This window comes from Aplidium turbinatum, chromosome 10 (genome assembly GCF_918807975.1).
Source record: "Aplidium turbinatum chromosome 10, kaAplTurb1.1, whole genome shotgun sequence".
NCBI classification, from domain to species: Eukaryota; Metazoa; Chordata; class Ascidiacea; order Aplousobranchia; family Polyclinidae; genus Aplidium; species Aplidium turbinatum.
The window spans coordinates 17,185,815-17,208,899 of NC_137481.1; the positions used below are offsets into that span (position 1 = coordinate 17,185,815).

The 23,085-nt window shown below is 37.9% G+C and overlaps 1 protein-coding gene across 2 annotated transcripts; it reads right to left on the bottom strand.

Annotated features, from left to right (window-relative positions):
* Positions 1-178: 178 nt before the first annotated feature.
* LOC145777998 (uncharacterized) lies at positions 179-22,392 on the bottom strand. Of its 2 annotated transcripts, none has more exons than XM_082589379.1 (28): positions 21,779-22,392; positions 20,795-20,958; positions 20,073-20,197; positions 17,561-17,787; positions 17,129-17,283; positions 15,726-15,904; positions 15,038-15,175; positions 14,535-14,682; positions 12,264-12,381; positions 11,560-11,683; positions 10,973-11,139; positions 10,272-10,399; positions 9,985-10,059; positions 9,439-9,541; positions 8,798-9,067; positions 8,405-8,566; positions 7,785-7,957; positions 7,458-7,523; positions 6,852-6,998; positions 6,199-6,410; positions 5,857-5,961; positions 5,167-5,269; positions 4,229-4,383; positions 3,460-3,584; positions 2,704-2,920; positions 2,066-2,197; positions 1,862-1,947; positions 179-1,516 (listed from the first exon to the last, which is right to left on the bottom strand). In XM_082589379.1, the coding sequence occupies exons 1-28, from the start codon at positions 22,279-22,281 to the stop codon at positions 1,342-1,344; spliced, it is 4,482 nt and encodes a 1,493-aa protein (XP_082445505.1). In that variant the 5' UTR covers positions 22,282-22,392; the 3' UTR covers positions 179-1,341. The 2 variants fall into 2 exon arrangements, with proteins under 2 accessions (XP_082445505.1, XP_082445503.1); XM_082589377.1 differs by having other exon boundaries at positions 12,963-14,682.
* Positions 22,393-23,085: the final 693 nt, after the last annotated feature.

Sequence of the window (23,085 nt, forward strand, 5' to 3'; positions counted from 1 at the left end):
TGAATTAGTTTAACAAAAACGATCTTGTCACCAATCTCATCCACGTAGAAGAAGTACTGGCCTAAAATGTTACGCTAAGGAGATTGGTTGCGCACAACAATGCTTTTCACCTATGACAAACTCAAGTTTTTCGCCTACTAAACTGAAAGCCAAACTGCTGTCCAAGATGAGACCTAAAAACATTTTAGCGCCAAATTTTAAAAATGTGGCATTTTTTAATGGATTCGCTGGTTAAAATATGGCACAGTCGCAACAACTTACCAACAAAATAATGCAAAAACGGTAAGTTAGGCCTATAATTAATGGCACCACAATTTTTTTTTCTTTAAGTTAGCCTACTTATTTTAAAACATCTATCTTACGCCCCAATTGTATCAAAAACTTGGTTTGATTGAATCAGAATTGGAAAACTTATAAAGATAAAATTACGTAGTTCAAAAACTGTTCAAAGAAACCACAGTTTACGGTTAGCCTACTCTGTTCACTTAGGAAAAGTGTGTTCCGTTTGTTTGTGCGCAAAAATACATGCTATAGACCTAAATTGAAAGTTTTCTGAGAAATTTTGAACACAATAGGCTACACTAATCGGGAAATCAAGTCAACGATAATTTGCGCATTAATTTTGAAAAGCAGAATTCCAAAACATTGACAGCAAATTGTTCAAAAAAGCATGCATCAAGTATATGTGAGTAACGATATTTTGCATTAGCCTATCAAGAGATATTTGGTGATATTTCTGCTGAACCAGAAAGATAGCCTACCTAGGCTATAGCCTAAACCATTCACTTCAGGCAGCAAAAGATGTTTTTATTGAGTTGCATAACAATCTTTAGCTCAAAAAATTGAACAAATTTCTTCGCCAGATACCAATATAAAAAAACGTAGGCCTACGCTTTGGTAGCCTATTTTACATCATAACAACAGGCCATATTTCAGAACTTGAGCCCAACACAGTAAAGTAAATTTACGGTCTGGGTAATGAAAAAGTAATGATTAACTAACATTGGGCAGCATACTGTGCTACGTGATCAGAAAAACAGGCGTGTTGCAGTCTGGGCAGTTGATAACAGTTTTAAACGTTATTCTGGAAGTGTTAAATGCCAATGAGCTTTGGCAAATTGATACAGATAAGTGCAAGATTCTAGTTTCAAAAGCAGAAATTAAAGCAGTGTTTTCAAGACATCAAGGAATGGCCTACTGGAGTGCGTCCTCAATATTAGGCTACAATCAAGGTAAGTAGAAAAAAAAAGAACAAAATTATTGTATGGTGAAAGAACGTACATAATTAAATGAAATAAAGTTCACGGAATGAGTCAAGCAAAGCGTCGAGTTTGATTTACATCAACGAGTTCCTGTCATAATTGCTCCTTTTCTCAAAGCATTCATTCTGCTCATCTTGGGGGGAACAGGAGAATATGAACCTTTGCTCCCATTCAGGGAGTCATCATCATTTGGATCAGGAGTTTCAACTTTAGGTCGGGGTGTAACTAGCCGTATTCGCTTTCTCAAAGATGAACTGTAAATAAAAACTAGTTAAATTTGAAACTAGGCTACATGCTTACGTCTTTAGGCTAAAGCAGGGACCGACACAACAGGTATTTGCAATCTATGGAGGCTAATGCAGGCTAAGCAAAAGATTCTACAACTGTGTGAAACTGGGAAAAAATAGTGCTAAGCCTCATACAAAGCTTTCTTAATTTCTTAGTCTGTAATAAAGATTACTACAATCAATTAAGTTGCGTTTTTTTTACTTCAGGTAAGCTCTTAATAAAACCCACAAAGTAACATACAATGACATTCAGTTTAAAACAAGCATTGCTGCTACATGAAAGCTCGCTTAACCAGGCCACACTTAGCCTACCCGGGTCTTTTTTCAAATTCATATGGAATTGGAACCGATTGCATAGTTGAAGAGCCGGCTTGAGTCATGGGTCGTCCGAGTGGAACCTGTAACACAATAACGTCTTACTAAGCCTGCCGACTTGATGCAATCCAAAAATGAAATTGGCCTCATCACAATGGAGTCGTTACATGTTATCCAGCATATTCTGATGTTGATTCTTACCATATCCCGCTGTGGTTCCAATGCTTTCGTGTTATTAAATTTATCGCGTGACATGTCCAATGGATTTTCAATGATGCTTTCGTGCGTTGTCATAAACAAAGGAATGAAAGCCATGTAATCAATAAAGGAGACCTGAAACCGCACAAGATCCAGTTAAACTAACTTAGGCTTACAGCCTACAGCTTGACATTATTGTCTTAACCCAGAGAGTGATTAATGTCTTTTCTAGTGTTTCTGCCAAACCAGTAATAGATTTCAAGTTAAATCAAACTACAGTAAATTCAAAAGGTACGTAGTTTGATGATCGTGTGGTTTACTGATTGTGGCAAAGCTGTTGTTGCAACTCTGGAGCTGTTCTGACGAAAAGCGGTAAAATAGAGCGAAATAAATGTCATTAAGTTAGTTACTCTTTCCTTTTTGTAGACTTCTTGTCAGAAATTATCAAGTCTGTGAATCTCTGAACATTGAATTGACTTATAGTAAACATTTTTTAGACATGAGGAAGAAAATGGGTTCTTGGATTTTCTGATGTTTCGTTTATTAGTTTAAATATATGAAAACGCTTCAGGGGAAACTTGTTCACTTCAAACTCTCCCCTTCCTCCCTTGCAATCCGATAACAATAATAATGTTCTTTACCTCTCTGTAAGTATTTGGCTCAATCTTTTGAATGACGTATTCTTCTTGAACCCTATTCAGTCCTCCAGCGATTAATTCTATCCTTAATGACGTTGTTTTGATGTAATTCGAACTTCGATCTGAGCAAGTGTTCCAATAGAACATCGCCCGATAAAGTCCTATCTTCCTCTCCATGTCCGCAAGATCATTAATCTCCATCCATTGTCGAGTCTGGTCACTGTGGGATAAACCAAGTCTGTTAGAAATACGACATGCAACGTCGCAATAACATCAAACTGACTCTGAAAAGATACATTGTAAGTGACCATAAAATATTGAGCTTTTATTGTAACACTTGCCGTGCATCTTCAACTGAAGCAGAGTTTTTTATGGAAAATAGTGCAAAACGATAAATGTTGGAATGCTTTTTAAATATGCAAATAGACTGCAACTACGGTATAAAAACGTTTTTAGAATGTGAGTGATATTTTACATGATAGTTAATCTACTACAGCCAGCCTACAAGTGCACAAAATTGACAACAAAACTTTTTACAAAAATCTTTACAATTATATATAGCCTACTGTACTTATTATTATACATTTTTATAGCACTGAAGATAAAGACAGTATATTTTTCGAAGCGTTTGCTGAACAAGATTTTAATATTTACATTTTGGGCTCTTTATTTTTTGACCTTTACAATTATATTTAAAAAAGGTGATGACAAAATTTGTTTTCTGACGTCGTTTTGACGTTTAGTGCTGACGTCACTCACTCCATGACGGATAACAGCCGCTCACACAAAGCTGCGATGACAGCAAACATTTTGAAAGTCACCAAGCTTGCGTCATCAATTCCAAGAACTTTAAGGATGTAGTTCACTTGCTTGTCGTTGAGACCCTAAAAGAAAGTGAACAATTGAAACAACGCAAAATTAAAAACACGACAAAGAGCATTGTTTTCATTCAATAATATTTTTAAATAAATAAATAACTCGTGATGAATGGAGACTGAGGATATGCCTTGCCAGACCCCGTCCTACCCTGATTCTAGGAAATGAGACGTAAAACAGGAAGAAGAAGAAATCACAAAAAAATAAACCAAAGTTTCTTTTTGTTGATAGAAACCCATTAAAAGTTTGTGGCGTTTGGCTAATTGTATTTTTCTTTTAGGTTAGTGGTAACCTACAGCACAAACGACAAAAGGGAACCTTATTAGTGTTTGCTATCGCTTAAATTTGTAGTGAAAGCCTCGGAACGACACTCCAAAGAGTGCCTGTTCGACACCGCTCAAGAGCATGTTGACGTAGCCTTATATTTGACAGGACAATTAAAGGCATGCCTGAAGGTGGACACGAAGATTGGCTTTCTTGCCTTTCCGTCCACTTAATCTAACTCTTCAACCACCAGGCAGAAGTTCAGAAATGATAAAAAATTTAACGTATAAAAGCAATTGCAAGCTTAATCTCGATTTTATTTACAAGATCCCGCTACAAACTATTTAAGTAAAACAAACGGTTGAAATCACAAAATTTTAGTATTTACTTGCAGAGCGGGAATGCCTTCAAGTGCAACACGAGTTTCGTTCATATTGATAACAAAATTCTCATCGGTGTCTTCAACCAAGAAAGCTTTTCCGTACGTTTCCAAATTGCTCGGCCTAACAAGGCGGTAGTGCGTCAAATAGTCTATTGATCCTTCTGCATAAGAAAATAATGATAATTTTTAAAAGCAAATCTTCGTTTCCATTGCAGTGACCAAGTGTGGCAAACGTTTTAGCCTCTGCTACGGCAGACTTTGGTTTGACACTACACGCATGCCAGTTCAATACCAAAATGCTTGAAGGCGAAACATTTATTTTTTGCTCTCAGAGCTCGAAATAAAGAAGTAGTGCGGACAGGGAAAACACGCGCGTCTCTGGAAAGCCGTTTACATACAGAAGCCTAACGTATAAGGCGTTTGAAAGAGCTGTTGAATCAAAAAGACTATTAAACAATGATTGACGCCGCTTTGGGGAACAACTCTACTTCTAAAACCTTCTTACTATTTCTTCAGTTTATGTCAATTCAAAATCCTATCATTCGAAATATCCAATTTAAAGACACCATCTATCTTACAGGTTGGAAAACAAAGGATGTTGTAAAGTTTTTCTTCATGCAAGAGGCGCAACAAAGCAGCTGCTCTACCGTAAATAAATACCATTTCGCACCATAGAACAACTGGTGTTAAGAAAAAATAATAGAACATTACGAAATATAATTTTGTTTAGAAATGAAACTAAATGTTTTACAATTCTGAAATATTTTTGTGATCGATTGATCACTTGCGAGTTTCAACAGTTGGCCTATTGTTTCGTGTAGAGTTCACAAAAAATGTTAAATTTGGAAATATTTTTAAACAAACCAAGACTAACAACTTTCTTTGAAGCAAAACAATGTATTTCAAAGTGTTTTCAAGCTGTGTTTGAATGGTTCTAAAAATACCTCGCTCATCAATGTCAGTCGCCCCAGCTTTATCATCAAGTTGAATCATCCGAGGATCTTGGTCGTTCAAGCAACAATCCGCTAACAGTTGATCCAAGCGAGACTGAAGATGAAAACACGGAATATATTGATGCTGGTTGCAAAACCAATAAGGGAAGCAAACGAGTTTCAAGGTAATACAGCATTATCTATAACTAAGTCGAACATGGATGGACACCTTATAACCAAACTTCACTGGAATAAAAATATTGTGAAAATATTCTTGTTGTTTTTGTTACTAATGTTTATTGCAGACGAAAATCGTCTACAATAAACACACAAAAACGACAAAACAAGCAAACCAGGCAGAGTGGGCATTATCAATTAATGATTAAGATAAAGAGCCAGATGACAACTAATTAATTGAAGTTGTCAGGTCGGCAAAATAATCAGAAGCCGCCAAGGACATTATCAGACTGTTGCCTGAGTTAATGCAGCGCTCTACATGACAGAAAACAAGTTTTTTTTTCTCAATAAGGTCTCGAAAGAGAAGATTTTAAAATTCATTTGGTGCTTACGCGCACTCACACAACATGGAAGATTACAAAGAATTCTACACAAGTCATTGCATGCCAGTTATAAGGTGTAAGTTTTTTTAATTTCAAAAGTTGAATCACAAAAAAATTAATTTAAACCTAACTTTTGTGTCACCTGTAACGACTTTCCTCCTCTTAAAAAGAGAACTTGCACTCTTCTTGGCCCCACAAGCGGTGTTGTTGGTCTTTTTCCTGGGGCTGTAGTTTTTTCTTTTAGGCGCTAAAACAGCCAGCAAAGTTATATACTTAGACTAGAAAGTAACTATTGCAAACACACACAAAATTTATGTGTAAAAACGTCTTAAACGAAAAAAAGATACAATTCGTAAAAAATTCTTTGTAACGTCCTTACAAAAGATAAAAATTGAACTAATCCAAGGCTATGCTCTTATACACTTCCTGGAACGTTTAGCGTAGAAAATGAAAAGTAATGATCGATAATTTTTATTACATTTACCTTTTTAACAACCTTGACCACATTTCCGTCTTCATCAACAAATTCCTCCACATATTCCTCCTCATAACTCTTTTCCATCATTTGCTTCTCTTTCTTCTTCTTTTTCTTCTTCTGCTGATGTTTGTCAATATCGAATACCTCTTTACTGATCTTCCCATCTTTAATCCGGCGGCCATCTTTAGTTAGTCGAATCACCTCACCATCTTTGTCATCTGCATGACATGTGACTTGCATTACATATAGAGAGAACAAATTCAAGATTTGAATTCATTTCATTAAAAGGTTTTAGGAATTGAATTTTAACGAGTAGATTTTTTTAAATGTACGTGCTCGTATCGCACCTAGATACTATATCCAAGTAGCAATACACGGTATAGCAATATTTCCCTTAAGTTGTAGAAGACTATCGATGTTTAACTTATTCTAGAAGTGCTTATAAGAACTAAATTGGTAAACATGAGAATATACTATATGCCAATGAGAGAGAGATTGTTTATTTACCTTTCAATATTACAAGTAAAATACAGAATGAAAAAACATATATGCAGGAAGCATATTGCTGGGCAAAAAACATGAGCTAAAATGTCTTACTATAGCAGTTGAATTTCTGCAGCAACAGATCAAAAAGTCATGCTTTTTAAACTAATTCTCACATATTTGCCTGGCGATCATCTTGTCAAGATCAGCACTTCCAACTGAATCGTATTCAGATTCAGCATCCAACTCATCGTCGTCGTATATTTTCTTGTCTTTGCCTTTCTTTTTCTTTTGCCCTTTGACTTTTCTTCTTTGTACGGTTCCTATTCGTTTAACACGTAAAGTAAGTAATTTATAACTACACATTCTTCAACAGTTTAACATATTATGTGGAGTCAATTAAGTTTAAAAGCTGAAAAATGCATGGTACTGTTGTAGGACTACATGGAAATGGCAATCATTTAATCAAGCTGAAAACAAATAATGAACAAAATGTCAGTGGGCTGATGTCGTAACGTATGCAAAGACCACGAAAAGTGACTGCTGGTATTTAAATATGTGTAACTTATTGAATAGATTTGTGAGCAGAGTGAGCAGAGAAGCCAGCGAGTGTAAAAACGTTGCATTGCAAGAGTCAATTGCCGCACAATTATTGTCATCCAGTAATGTTATATTGATTGCTGTCACAACGTTAGATGGTATTGAAATAGAAAAGTAGTAAGTTTATAACATAGACTGCAGCAAATTCACAGTTACGATCCATTCAGCATAGTATAACGTACCGTCTTCTTCAAACACGTCTTCATAAATTGATTGCTCATCGCTATCATCAGAAGAAACTTCTCCGGCTGAATTGCAAGCATACATGTTTATAACTTGATTAAACGTTTTGGTGTGTTCAATATATGGATGCATCAATCATTTATTTAGCAAGCATCATCAAATCTCAGTATCTTAAATTAAGCTATTTTCTGGACAACAAACAAAAACAACAAAAAAGTAATTTTCTCAATTGGATAAATTTTCTCAATTGGATAATGGATAAAAAAGCTATTCATAACTTTATTTGGTCGAATAAGTTATCTCACAAGAACAATGCGGTCACCAACCTTTTCCCTTCTTCTTTTTGCTTTTATCTTTCTTTTTCTTCGCCCGAAGCGGATCTGAAGGGTCAAACTCAGAGGACATATCATCAGAATTTGAAGACGCGTCGCCTCCCAGTTTTGTCCTGTCCTTCTTCTTTTTGTCTCTCCTTCTTTCTTTTTTCTTCCACGGATCATTTCTGTATTGCCATTAAATAAAATTGCACTATGCAGTGGAAATAATGTTCCTGGAAATACTTGATATGTTTGTAATATAAATTGAAATTAGTTCACTTATCTTACATACCCAGTGCGACATATGATTTCAAGAAAACACCACGTTGTTTTAAAACAGCGTAAAGGTGCAAATAATAATTAACAAGGCATTCACTACTTCGAAGTACTTTTCAATTGAGTACACTATTTAAAAAAATCATTTGCTCAAAACTAAGCGATGAGCAAAAAAATATTCCTTTGCACTTTGAAATATCCAAACCACTGTGATGGACAGATTGTAATAGAAAAAAAGAGTCTGAAACGATTGCTGCATAGATAAATAGATAAAACTTACCACACCCATTAGTGGTGAACAAGTCGAAAATAATTGAGTTCAGTTCTCAGTTCCTACAAAGCGGTAACTAACTTACGGATCGTCGTATCCCATGTCCCTGTCGTCGGTTTTTCTGGATTTGTCGAGAATCTTTCTGCGCGATCCACGATCGTACTTGACAGCGGTCTTCCCATCGCCGAAGTAGCTGTCGTCGTCTGATGACGATGAAATCGAGCCTCGCCCTTCGCGATTTTTACGCCTGTATTTTATTTGAAAAATTTTATGTTATTTTCCGAGCAACAAAGATTGTGATAATTTGACAGTTTGAAATATTCGATGGTGGGTACAAATTAAAGTTTCGATGAAACGTGGTTATTTTCGAAATTGCCTGTTTAAACTACAGCGGCTTAGATTTTTATATCAGACAATGTTGATAGTTTGTAAAAATGAGAAAAAAATATTAGATTTGTGGAAGATAAGCTTCATCAACCTTTCTTTCTTCTTTTCCTTCTTTTCCACATATCGGTTGTATTCATCCCACTGTCGCTCCTTCTCTTCTTTTCTTTGGATCTTCTCTTGTCGTCTCTTCTCGTATGCTCGTCGCTCTTTCTTAGACATCTTAGCAAGCCGCTCCTCCGGTTCTTCGGAGCTCAAAGAGCTTTCGGAGCTTGGAGGTCGAGGACGCCGTTTCTTCTTGTCCCGTCGTCTCCGATCACGACTGTCGTAACTGTCATCAGAATTGATGTCGCTGCTATTGTAACTGAAACCAAAACATAAAATACGGAAACGGTTTAATTAGGTAGGAACGGCTGACATAACAGAGTGGCCGTAACACCATCACTGCAGCACAACATCATCTTTTGAAAATAACAATAATAACTGAAAATAACAAGTAGGCTAAACCATGTGAAATACACTTTTCTTTGTTGTCCACCTGCAAAGCAATGCAGGAATGGACAATTAGTAACTCTAGCGCTGTTGAAGGAAAAACTTCCTACATTTATTTCCACGTCTACAATATTTGCTCGAAATTAGAAAAATGTTAGTCAGAATAACTTAAGAATATAATTCGGCAGCAGGTAGCCTAACTGCAATATGTAACACGAACAAAAAAATTCTTCCTCTTCCTACCGATCACGACGCCTTCTGTGTTTGTCCTTCTTTCTTCTTGATGACTTTTCATCTCCAGCTGAACTTTCTTCTGTGCTTGTTGAATATCTTCTGCGTCTGTGATCTGTTGAGGAACGAAAATATTTTGTTGACGCTGCGGTTTGCATCAGAGCAAAGGAGTCAGTTTGCGACTCTCGTTAAAAATAGAAAGTCCTACAAGTAAAAACTATAATGGTATGAAATGTTTACATTGTTTATTATTTACATAAGCTGTCTATGTTTCAGATAAAGGATATCTCAAACTAGTACAGTTGTTTGAGTTCAAAAATCCACGTTCAGTTTTACAGGACTCACATAAGCCAGTGTTTTTTTAAACTTTTTTTTTATACAATACTTGAATTGGCTGATCGAATACTTTACGAAATGCATAGCAATTAGTCTCGTAATGTTAAAAAATCTATGGTACTTTTAATTGCATAGCGTAAAGTATATTGAGCAGTGAAGGCGTTATCGGTTTTGTATGAATTGCACATTGCTTCATGGATCTCGATCTGTAGCTCTATTTACGTTTTTTGTCTTTTCTTCTTCCCTTCCTTCTGTCGCGATCGTAAGAAGAGTCGGAATCATCGTCAGAATCCGAATCTGAAAAACGTCAAAATTATATAACTCTACGTAAATTCAACGTTACCAAACGCTCTAACGCTACAAGAAAAGGTTGAGAAAATATTCAAAGTTTACATGTTTAAATAAATAAAAATTGAATACCAAAAAAAAAATAACCTTCAAATTTAAATAGCGCGCTATTGGGCTGAAGTTACGTATAAAAACAAAGACGAATCATACAAAATACGAACATTTTCGATGTCTTCCTCTATGCCGTCTTCTAGGCCTTGAGTCGTCACTTGAAGTGTAATCGGAAGAGCTGCTGTCGCTGTGACGTCTCCGGTGTCTTCGTCGTCGTCTGTGACGTCGGTCTCGCGAACTGCAACATCAAATGCACGTGGTCGATTGTTGACAAATCGAAAAGGGACAATTTTATGTTCTACAAATAATTTCATAAAGGCGATAGTCTACTCTAGATACTAGTGAAACATCTTAAAAAACAAGTAGAAAGACGTTTATTTTAAAACAATTAAACTGCGCGCGGAAAGATGGAAACAACTGTGTACTACCAGCGTGTAGGCCTACCAGCGTGTAGGCAAGCATCGGGCGAATCATGTGAATGAAACGCTCAAGCAAAATTGATAGAAATACAAGAGTTGCAAAGCAACCAAATTGGAGAAACGCGTTTGGTATTTGATGCAATTATTTTTATTCCAGATTGGGTTCATTTCTTTCACATCGCAATAATCAGGGTTCTCAACAGGGAAACTTTTGCTTATCAACAGGGCAATTTACCAAAGCAGAAAATATAGACTTGCAGTCGGTGCAGGCTGCCTGATGTTTGCCCAGTTTCGGATCCAAACATAGTTGGTGGGGTACATTTAAGAATAAAAATCCGATGAGGGGCAAAAGAGAACAAAAAATTGAGATGTACTGGGTTACATTGACTAACTCGTCACTGTAGTCATCGCTATCTGAGTCACGATGTCGCCTTCTCCTTCTGTGACGACGATGCCGACTTCGGCTGTGAGATGATCCCGAATCTGAATAACTATCGTCCGAATCGTGACGACGTCTTCCCTTCTTCTTTCCTCGGCGACGATGTCGGCTTCGACTTCTCTGTTGATTTCAATTGTGTGTAAACAATTTGTCTTTTTTTGTTTTTATTAATTTATACAAGTCAATTGCACTGGGACAAATAAACCATATGGATGAAAACAAGCAAAAAAAATTGCTCATTCTACTGTCTGTTAAGCGTACCACTTTTGGTGACCAAAAAAAAGTAACGCAAGTGAAAGCGATTTGCTGATTTCTCATCGAAAAGGGTGAAGTTAATATCTGCATTGTACGCACAGGTTTCTAAATAAGCGTTAATGAGATGTAAACGATTTACTGCAATAAATACAGCAAACTCTAAACCACGTTTGTCTTCCAAGTTATACTGAAAGTGTCAGAGGTTCAAAGCCTTTCCAAATATGCAGAAAGACTACGATGAAGACAACAGAAAATATAATTCTCGTCATCACGCATAGTTCATACGCTGGAATAGCTGTCATCACGAGAGTCGTCTGAATCGCTTCTGTGTTTGTGTCTCCGACGATGTCTTCGACGATGAGATCGCGACCGACTACTGTCGTCAGAATAATCCGACCTTGAGTAGCTCCTGCGTGCACGACAAACGCATTGAATTCATCACTTGTATACAGCTTCGATCAACTTGTTTTGACAGAAAACAGTTCGAATGATTGAGGACTGAAAATGCTTGGTTATGCGGAAATAGTGTCACTGCACTTTTGCACTTGATGAGTGTGAACAAAGAAAACGAAAACAACAGCATAGCAAAGTTAACAACAAATTTTACATGAAACCTTGATTTATTTACTGGCTTAAAACGAATCGAATGTAGGTCAGTCAATTACACTTTCGTCAAAAAAAAAAAAATGGAAAAAATTCTTTGAACAAAGTACGCGGCAAAACCAGCCCATGGATGATCAAAATAGCTGTTATTCAACTTGAGCAATTAGTTATCGTAGAGGGTAGAGATAAGGTAAATCTCAAACACCGACATCAAGAAGTAGTCGGACAATTTCGTTATAATACCTCTAGGACAAAACCAGTTAAAGAATGATGACTAGTGTATAGTGAGCTGCAGATTTTTAAGACATTTATTGTATAAGGTGGGTCCACATTTTTGACTTTGCATGTATGATCTTGTGCATTAATGTGTATTGTATTGGACTCACCGACGTCGACGCCGATGCCTTTTTTTCTTGCCCCGTCTAGACTCGGCATCTGCTCCGCTATCGTAGCTTCCGCTTTCATCGCTGTAAGAGTAACTTCTCCTACGGCGACGACGGCGTCCTATAAAGGAAATTGTTGTTGTTGCTTACAGTGTTGTGCACATGTTGCTTACACTGGCATAAAAGACCGACTTAATTCTTTGCAGTCAAAAACTTGATTTCCAACAACAGCAGGTTATTTCAAAACGTTGTAGCAAACTAGGCTACACTGTTTGTTAAACAATCTTAACATTAAAAAGGCAGATGAAGTAATTTTACAGAGATTTACATTACAGTATGTTCTCAAGGAATTAAAGCCACTCACGCAAAATAGGCGTTATCATCTTCATAGAAAGTTAGTTCGTTCAAACTAATTCAAGTTAGAAACAGTTAATAACGTGACATGAAGTACAATGGTCACACCACCTATAGCCTGCGATTTCTTTGTGTATTTCAAATGCATGTGAAATCTCAGACTTTAGTTGATGTGATCGTTTTACACATTGCAATAAATACACAAGAAGGCACAGAGCAGGTGGTGAGTGATCAGTTGCAAACATGTCAGGCTAGTCTCAACGCACAACATTCGCAGAATGTTGTACAACTTAACAAATCCACGTAGCATTTTTTCGTGAAAAATGCTAACAGTCTTTTTTAACTCACTCCTGCTTCTGCTGTCATCGCTGTAGTCGTCGTCATAATCATCAGAAGAATGTCTTCTCCGACGCCGGCGATGTTTATCCTTCTTTCGGCGCCGTCTCCGACGGTCTCGACTGTCATCGCTCATTTGTGAGTCTCTTGAGTAATCAGAATATTCGCTGGCATCTGAGTCGTCGTCGCCATCTCTTCGGCGATGACGTCGACGTCGTTCGCGTGAGCCACGTCGTTTTCCCCGACGTTTTTTTCTTCCTCCACCGTCTTCAGAATCAGAACCACTGTAATCATCGCTGTATGAAGATCCACGGCGACCTTTACGACGACCGTGTTTGCGATCTTTGCGATGTCTTCGTCTGCGATGACCATCTTCACCATCACTACCAGAACTATAGCTATCCTCTCCTGAACCGCCATCTCTGTCACGTCTATGACGCCTTCGTCGACGCGATCGATGGCGAGATCCTCTGGAATCGTCAGAGTAACTTCCATCGCTGCCACTTCTACTACCATCTCTTCGTCGCCGATGTTTGTCTTTTCGGCGTCGATGTCGACGATCACGACTATCGTCGCTGTAGTCACTTTGATCGGAGTGATCGTCGCCGTCTCTCCTTCTACGTCCACCTTTTCCCCTTCTTCCATGTCCGCGTCTTTTTCCTCCATCTGTGCTATAGTCATCATCATCATCACTCCCACTTCTATTTCTGCGATTTCGATGTTTTCGCCGACGATCTTTGCCTCCTCTATCGTCACCATCATCGTCGCTGTAATCGTCGGTACCGGATCCATGTTTACCACGTCCTTTGCCTCTTCTCCGACGCCCGCCACGTCCTCCATCCGTGTAAGATCCTTCGCTGTCGTCATCTTCACCACCGCCTTTGCCTTTCTTTTTGTTCCTTCGGCCTTTGTGTCTCCTTCCTTGGTCATCGTTATCGCTGTAGTCTTCAGAGCCAGAGTCAGTGCGACCTCTTCTCCCCTTTTTCTTTTTTCTTCTACCATCTCCCAGATCGTCTTCGCTTTCGCTGTCTCCGTCGGTTCTTCGACCTACTTTCTTTTTCCCTTTTCCTTTTTTGTTACGTCGTCCACCGTCGTCGCTGTCATAGCTGTCTGATCCACCGGCAGAGCCTTTTCTTCCTTTGCGCCGACCCTTTCCGCGACGTCGACTACCGCTGTAATCACTTTCATCGTCGTCATAATCTCCACCCTTTTTCTTTCCTTTTCCTCGTTTTCCTTTACTTTTTGGGTTTTTGCTGTCGAAAGAGTCTTCGCTCCCGTCTCGAGATTTGTTTCTTCTCCCACGGCGACCACCTTTCTTCTTACCCATCCCCCCGTCATCGTCAGAATACTCACTTCCGCTGTCACCTTTCCTCCCACCTTTTTTACGCCTATTTCCTTTGTGACTTCCATAAGCGCTTTCAATCTCAGATCCTACAGAGCCAGCTCTTCCTTTCACACGGCCTCCTTTTTTGCGACCACCGAGTTCGTCAACAGAAAAATCACTGTCACCACCAATGCTGCCTTTTTGTTTTCCCCTGTGCCTTCTGCCGCCTGGTAATCCATCGCTGTCTTCGCTACCCCTACCATCACTGTCTTCACCGCGACGGTGCCGTCCTCTTCGTTCTCGTGCTTCAGTATCACTGAAGGCCAAGCCGCTGTCAGCTCGTTCACTCTCCTCTTCCCAATCGTAATCTCTTCCACCCTTCTTCCTTCGATTACGTTGCACCGCTCGCTGAAATATAAACGTAGCTATTAAAAAAAAGCTTTCTTTGCAGGGACAATCATTAGTGATACATTTTTGAGTCTAAAGGGCGATGTCACGACTTACGACACGTTTATGCCAGTTCATGCTAACTGAAGCACTAATTGCACAGAGATCATTTAGATAACAATCTCGACATATATGACAGAAGAACCGATAGATGCCATCTACTGGACGTTTTGAGATTGTTCCTACAGACTGGTTTACTTTGTAGTTTATTGGTGTCAATTATGAAAAGTACATTACGAAAACCAACTGCATTAAACTCAACGTGGAAATAAAAACCATTGTAGAAAACTGGGAACTTAAACATACTAATCATTACCTCAATTTTGTCAACATCGTCAAGGAAAATGGGTTCACCGTCTTCATCCAAAAGAGGATTGCCCTCTTCATCCATTGCGATGTCAGCAGCACCAACAGATTGTGCATCCCACGTGTCCAAAAGATCAGCATCTTCTTCCTGTAGAAGATAGGCTATTCCATTACAAGGTCCAAATTTATCCAAAAACAGTACCGTATCGTTTAATGCTGACACGAAGTTATTTCCAACCGGTCTGCAATTATTAGGCTACCATATGCCCTAATAGCTCAATTGATAAATATGTCTCTGTAAACGAAAAAAAGAAAAATCATTAGACAGTGGTTACTGGTTATACTGTTGGTAGGCCGTTGCGTCGAAAAGAAGGGCATTTTTAAAAGTACTCTTTTTTTCAGCAGCATCTAGCGGATAGAATGATTTACTGAGAGCAACTCTTCAACCGCAACCAGAAACATTTTACTCTGGATGCGGCGCCCGCCTTGTGTCAGTGATACAAACTGCAGCACCCTGACTAGCGATGTATGCCGTTTTTTCGTCGTTTCATTATCTCAAAGAGAACTTGTTAATGCTGCAACTTCAAAAGGGCAACTTTTTCTAACCGAAAGGGGGCAAAGTTGTCGCGGTTTAGACTGTCTTAATCTGAAAATAATTATGCACTTAACCAAACTTTGCATACCGGTAATCCTCTTACCGACAATCCCATCGATTGTGCAAGCTTTTGCTTCAGTCTTCGTTTTGCTGATTCCGAAGCTCTTGAGCCTGCCTTGTTCAATTCCATCATGTCATTGTAAACATCCTCTGACACGTACTGGTATTTAGCAATCTTACGTCCACTGCTTGTGCGAACAAAAGTCTTGATACGCCGTTCTCCTGAAAATGAAAAAGGATGAGAGCTAAGAAAAAGCGCACCAAAATGTGAGCGATTTTTTAGCATTATAAAGATAAGACATAGTCAGAAATTTTTTGTTGTAATCCTAAAATTATATTCTGTGAAACAAAACAAAAAATAGAAAAGGGTTAAATTATGAAGGCTGCAAATGTGAAGCAAGTCATATTGCACCAAGCCATGAGAAATCTCAGTACATAAAAAGCTTCAGATGCTGTTCAAGTGATGTAGTTTGAAGAGAAAAATAGAAAAAGAAAGCGTTATTGTTTACTCTGGGACATTTAATACAACCAATCTTTTGTTTTAAAGGTGTTCAAAGATACATGACGACAACAAGCAAACAAACAAAACAAGTAATCTGACCTTTACAAAGTCCTACAGAAGATCGACAATCCAATGTATTACTCAAAGCTACATTGGTTTCTATAGCCACATGAGTTTTCATACTTAAAACATGATATCATCACATAATATTTTACTCGCAAAAATGCCATCAACTGTGAGATTTAATACATATTCGTGATATCATTGTTCAGAACTACAATCTCTTTAAGGTGCCGTGCCTGTTTCAAGTGTAGGTTCTCACGTAGAATTGATTGAGTGTTGAAAGCTTTATAGTAGGACCGGGAAAGCTTCTTTTCAAGCTTATTTTTGGCAGTTTAACGCACATATAGACTTTAAACCATTGACGGATAAAGGCTTATAGGGGGCCTTTATGCCGCTATGCACTGACGCACGGTCACCAAGATTGGCAGAGTACAGTTTACGTTTGTTGTTATGTTGTTGCGTGCAAATTAATCCATTCACTAAGGGTCACTAAATGTAAAACTCTCCTTGGACCACATTTCCCAACCACACGCCCCAGGAGGTAAACTATCATCGCTTGATTTTGCCGTTTCTTTGTTTGAAAACAATCTACTTAGCTATCGGGGTAAATTTTGGAAAATTACTTTATTAACTTTACATTTAAATTATTTTGACACTTTGCTCAGTTGTACCATAAAAACCTCAGTGGATAGTTACAAAAGGAAAGTTAGTAACGTCCTTCAAGTTCGACAGTTTAAGTAACTTTTGGGTTTAAATACTTTAGCCTACTTGACATCATGTAGCCAGAATTTATTTTACGTTTATTGCACTTATGTTTTGTTAAAATTCTGACGCAAAGTGAAGAAAACATCATCATACGCAAAGAAAATCATCAATCGTACTTTGCCCGTCTTTCCCAACACGCCAGGCCAACTTTTCGGAAAATATTTTTTGGTGTTCTTTTCTCAGCAAAGCCATCTGTTTGTCTTCGTCTTCCTTTGCCTTCTCGATTAATTGTCGTACGAACCAATAGCTGTGTCGGAAACCACCTCCGATTCTGAGGGCACAAAAATAATCTTGGTGAGAAGAGTTATAAACATGTTGGGACTATTGTTTGGCAAGCACAATGAAAAGTCAAGAAATACCCAGAATTTTTATTGTTAATTCTCATTTTGTTTTTAGACTTTTTGTGGTAAAAAAGCCAATACTTCAAGAGCATACCTTAAGTTTTAAAATTCTGCACTATGTAGGCTACGATTGCAACTACACGTACAAACACTTAACTTTTCACACGTAAGACTGAGACTACGATTGTCCCTGGACAAATAACTGACCTTATATATTTCGTTGTCTCACATTTGGAATGTTCGAGACGCAGCGCACAACGCCAGCACTCGTTCGGCGTGTCATCAACCTTTTTAATTGCTGATGGCCGCTTCAAAGGAATCGCATTAATCTTCGAAGGACTTTTGCGAGCTGCAGCAGTACATGGAGGAGATGCCGACATGGGAGGAGCGGAAACAAAGCCTCTATATTCAACCCTCTTTTCACCTCTGGAAGCCTGTATAACACAATCAATATAACACAAATGACTTCATTTAATGCAGCACAGCAGGGAAACAGTGACCCTTCCCTGAATTTAAACTTTCTCACCAAATTCAAAAGCAATAGTATTTTTGTTTCTATCGGCTTCTCCTGTTTGCCTAAGATTTTTCATAGTTTTCTGATGCCCACATCAACAAAACAAATTCAACATTTGTGGACATTCATTGTCCACAAATCAAGAGTACCGGTAGCATCGTAGTTTTAAATAGGAACAGACAATAACGATGGTAAAAATTTAACATTTAACGCTTGGAAATTTAAATTTTTGTATTGCGCGGCATCCAACAAACCCAGATAAAAAAAGATATATATAAACAATAGTATGATTTATCAGCAACCTATCAGAAGCACTACTTTGAGTACAAAAAGATACCAACAAAACATGCAAGAAGAGCCTATACTGCCAGGGTATAAGGAGATGATTTTTCTTTTACACTTCAATCTATGCGTTGGTGAAATTACCTCCCAAATCAAAAAGTGGTATTATACACAACAAGGCAGGCGGAACATACGCAAGGTTATGGCTGGCTTTCAACAGAATTGTATTCTTTGTTTTATTTATCTCTGCATTGATACAGGCCTTTCAGAGGCATTCCATTGTTGATCGTTCAAAGACAATAGATGACATTGTATTTATAGACAACAAGGCTTTTGTTTTCGCAAAACAATTAAAAGGAAGGAATATTTTCAAAACAGTAGAAAACCGATTATTATTTATAATAGGTTTCTAGTAATTTCAAACTTTCGCAAAGCGATTGACCCTAAAGAGAGTTTCATGTTTGCCATAGAGCGAACACACTGGAACCACGGCCTACTAAAACACGGCCAAATATGTTGCTATTTGGGAAAATTTCTAAGAGTCTGAATTGTTACAATCATAGTCATGACAAACCTGTCATTTTTCCACTTACAGAAGTATGTAAAATAAGCAATACTTGCATTTAGACATATTTTTGGCTGGTTTTGGCGGAGATTAGATAATAGATATGTACGTTAAGCACAATTTATGCAATAAGAATATAAATTATGTAAGACTTTCCAAAGTTCTGCATCCTGCAGGTAGTCTCATAATACAGTCGTTGGGTTTTTTGTATAGCAGGCTCTTTCGCCAAAAGACATATTTTACTTGCAAAATTAAACTTGGCGAAAAACAATACAAACTAAAATTTAAATTGGCACATTGAATAAACAGCTTACAACATAGAATTGACAAAAAAATTTGATATTTTGAATGGAACATGCAATTGCACCAAACGATACTACCTCCAGGGTGCAGTTGGAAAGTCTTACATATTACATTATTATTGTGTAAACTGTGCTCAACATATGTACCTAATCTTCGGTTAAACAAGACAAACATATGTCTAGGTGCAAATATTGCTTATTTTACTTACTTCTGGACATGGGAAGATGACAGGTTTGTCATAGTTATGATTGTAACAATTCAGACTCTTAGAAATTTCCTCAAATAGCAACATATTTGGCCGTGTTCTAGTAGGTCATGCTGGAACCTACAGAATCTACAAACTATTACTTCCAATATTATTAGCCTACAAGTACTTTGTACAATGTTGAAAAACCTCATGAATTAAAAAATGTAAGTTCTAAATAACGATATAAATACCAACTAATGTTAAGTCGACAGTTAATTTGAAAAACTTGAAACCAATTCAAACACATCTACCATGTTTTTCCGCAAGATACACAGCACTACATATAACAGACTGGGTTGCACATTATGTAAATTTGCCTCAATACTGACAGCCAGGAGAGAACCATTAGCGTAGCGTAACACAAAAAAAAGTGAATTTTTGGAAGAAAACATATTTTACGCAGAAAAAGTATCAAGAGAAAGGTTGTGAGAGTATCACAAACATTATTTCTTGGAGGGCAATTACCACGAGGTCCAATTGAGTTAGTAGCGCAAGTGAATCAAGCTACAAGTTTGCAATATTTTTGTGAATAACTATTTACTGTACATAACTATTTACTGTATATCAACGACTAGACAACGAAATGCCATTTTAATCTAGGCTGCGACAATGAAAACACTTTGTCGCCACGAAGTCTTTGAATGAACGATGTCGTCGTCGTTTGGTTATCCATTTCAGACCAAACAAGCTTCACACATGTACGATTACACAACTTTATACAATCACCTAAACAATCGATAACCTCGTAATTGTTTGAAGACAAAAACAAATTACGACTAAGAAAACAAAACGGGCAGCTAAGACATACCCAAACAGAAGGATGGATGGCCGGTAACCGCTCAACTTCTTCCATTGTTGTCCGAACATAAAACGGAGGTAAGCCAGCATTTGACATTTCTGATTCTGGTCGAGGAGCCAGATGAGATGGCACACCTGCAACCATATTAATAGAAGTTTTCAAATGTTCTCATTAATTTCTTGAAACTTGGGTGTTCCTGTTAGTTACAGACTATTAAGCTACCTGTACCACTTTTCACAAATTCTTTTTAGCTTACTCCAGCCACTATAGCAATAGTTTAACCCTCGTACCTATACTACAAACACAGACAAATGGGTGTATTTGATAAAGTTTAATACCGAAGTTGTTTTTGGACGTTTCAATGTTGCAGTAAAAAGTAGGCTTAGTCGTAAGCTTAGCCTATTCAGCACGCTACTGTGGAGGTGCGTAAGCGTAACTGCGTAGTATCAAAAGATTGACAATGTTGCAATGCAAACACAAAGCTTCCACTCAATGGAGTCTTTTCGAATATGCACAAGAATTAGGCCTACTTACTTTTCAAATGCAGATTGAACAAAGCTTACTATAGTGAGAGTAGCCTTAGTCAACCTAGCTCTTGTGTAATCGTACAATTATCTTTGCAACATACGAGTAGGCTACATTCAAAATCTACATTGTGGTAGCCTACAAGAATCAAGTCATCTGACATTTACGACATGTAAAATTACCAATGTGATTTGTAAACTATTCACCGGATGTTAAGCCAGGAAATCGCTGCTGTCCAGGACTGGTAGTTGCGCGTAGCTGGGCATTCTGTACCGCGTTTGAAGATCGATTTATGTTTGGCAACTTTGGAAAAGATAAATCATTTTGTTCTCTGGTAGCAGATGCCATCTCACCGAATGAATAAGATTGTCTGAAAGCCAGTTATAATTTCAGATTAACTTTTAAAATTAGGCAACTGATCGATTTGCCGCAGATAGTTTTATACAAACATGCTAGTTTTTTTTCTTGATAGCTTATATGGCGCAGTATGATTGCCATATTTACGATACAAGATTCGCTTTTGCATTTGGAAAATGTTTCTTACAGGGATATCTGAAGAAGAGAATACGAAGGCTTACAGCGATTGCTTCTTCTCGCGATACTAGAAGAGCGGTAGTCGGTATCGCGATAAACATGCGGTTCTTTTTGAAATTGCAAAAAGTTTTGTAGTCCAGCGGGTACAATCAGCTACAGAAGAGTTAGCAAATGCAATGTCGAACATATTTAAAGAATACTTGTTTGGAAAGACAATTGATAGGTTACCAGTAAGCTGTTTTCTCAACAAAGCCTTTGCGATAGGCTGGGTGTAAAGCAAGTACCGTATAGGCCTACGTATATTTGAATTAACACGTAATTATGAGCATTCAGTGAATATCCGTACTTGATGGTAAATGCAGGTTATCATAACAAGGTTTGCTAAATTATTATCGGTGCCAATTGTCATTTTACGATGAACAGACGTAATAAAAGCCTTCGTACCCTCTTCTTTAAATATTTCTGGTTTCTTAATACTTTTTTAACGTTTCCCATACACTTACAATACAAGCCAAAACCTTCTGCGCAAACAAATTACCAAATTTTATTCTTTGTGTTATAGACCAAGGTTAGTCTAATAGTAGTAACTGTTGAAAAGAAAAATTAGTTAGGTCTGGGCGACAGACACATAAAAAATCAATGTGAAATACACTAACCTTCGATGATTGGCATCTACTGTTGCTCTGTGGCTAAAGTGGTTTTCATTTAACGAAACTATGGGACTACTTCTCGGGGCTGTGGGAGGCGGATGCACCAGAGATGAATAATACACATCGGCTTGCTCACCGCTTGAACTTGGCCTCTGTGAAGCTACCTGAGTATCAAGTCGTTTATCTTGACTTAAAGTGGACACTGGTTTGGTCAAACGTTTCACTACAAATCCTTCAGGTTCGGAACTTTTCACACTCTCTGTTGATTTTTTCCTGTCGGTTTCATTGTCTGTCACTTCAGGATCACGATGTAATGCTGTGGTGATGTTGTGGTCCAACTCTGGCGTCACATCTGATATTCCAGAGACAGTAGCGCCAGTGACCCTTAAACCCCCACTCAGAGCAAAAATAGAATGCTTTGAGGTCGAGCTTGATTCAACTAAATTGTCTTTGATTGGTTTATTAACATTTCCTTTGCTGGCCTCTTGAGATTCTTTTTTAAATAGCATTGTTCGAATCTCATGGAATCATAACTTTACTCAATAAAACTATGCCATCGATACTGTAATTCTTCACACACCGCCAAACGCCCGTAACGACTCCAAGAATTGGCTGACTGATATGAAAGATTTCATACAATGGTCATCAGAAAGAACTCTTGTACCACATTGTTCTATCGTCATTATCTTCTTCAAGACAAGTCTTGCTTCAAGCGCACGTATTGGCGGATTCGATTACGCTGCCTGAATGTCAGTGTACGTTGGCCAAAAGTAATGTTGCAATTGCTTTTCGTGCTTGTGTTACTAAATCAGTGTGTGAAGACACAAATCAACACAAGCCGTAAATAAGGGAACAATTGCTACCAGGTACGGTAATAAACCTTCGACTAGGGAATGAAAATGCCATTAGCCTTGATTGTGACAACTCATGTTACTGCGTTTGACTTCGAAAACTAAAAATATTTCTGCTCGTAAAAGTGGTTTCCAAAAAAAACTAGCCCAGGCTACACATAAATTATAACTGAATGGTGGTAGGCTAAACAAATAGGCTGGGCCGGGAGTTACATAGTTTAACCAACAACTTTACCGAGAAATAGGCTAGATAAAATCTGAAAAGGCGTCAAAAGGAGCACCTTTGTCAGTTTGTTTGTGTGAACTAGTCCATTTCTGGCCTCTTCTTCGGCACGTTGATCTCATTATTTTAAGAAAACCCGTAAATTCAAGTAAGTTATCCACATTTCCTACCTGAAAAATTTTTGTTTATTTAAACTTCTCGCCGTTTATTTTTGTGATCGACTTAGTTTCAGACACGTG

Coding starts and splice junctions, on each gene's coding strand:
- LOC145777998 (XM_082589377.1), bottom strand. CDS start 22,281: ATGCTATTTAAAAAAGAATCTCAAGAGGCCAGCAAAGGAAATGTTAAT. Junction 17,284..17,560: donor GAGACAACGAAATATATAAG/GTCAGTTATTTG, acceptor TTGTGCCCTCAG/AATCGGAGGTGGTTTCCGAC. Junction 11,684..12,263: donor AGGCATCGGCGTCGACGTCG/GTGAGTCCAATA, acceptor TCGTGCACGCAG/GAGCTACTCAAGGTCGGATT.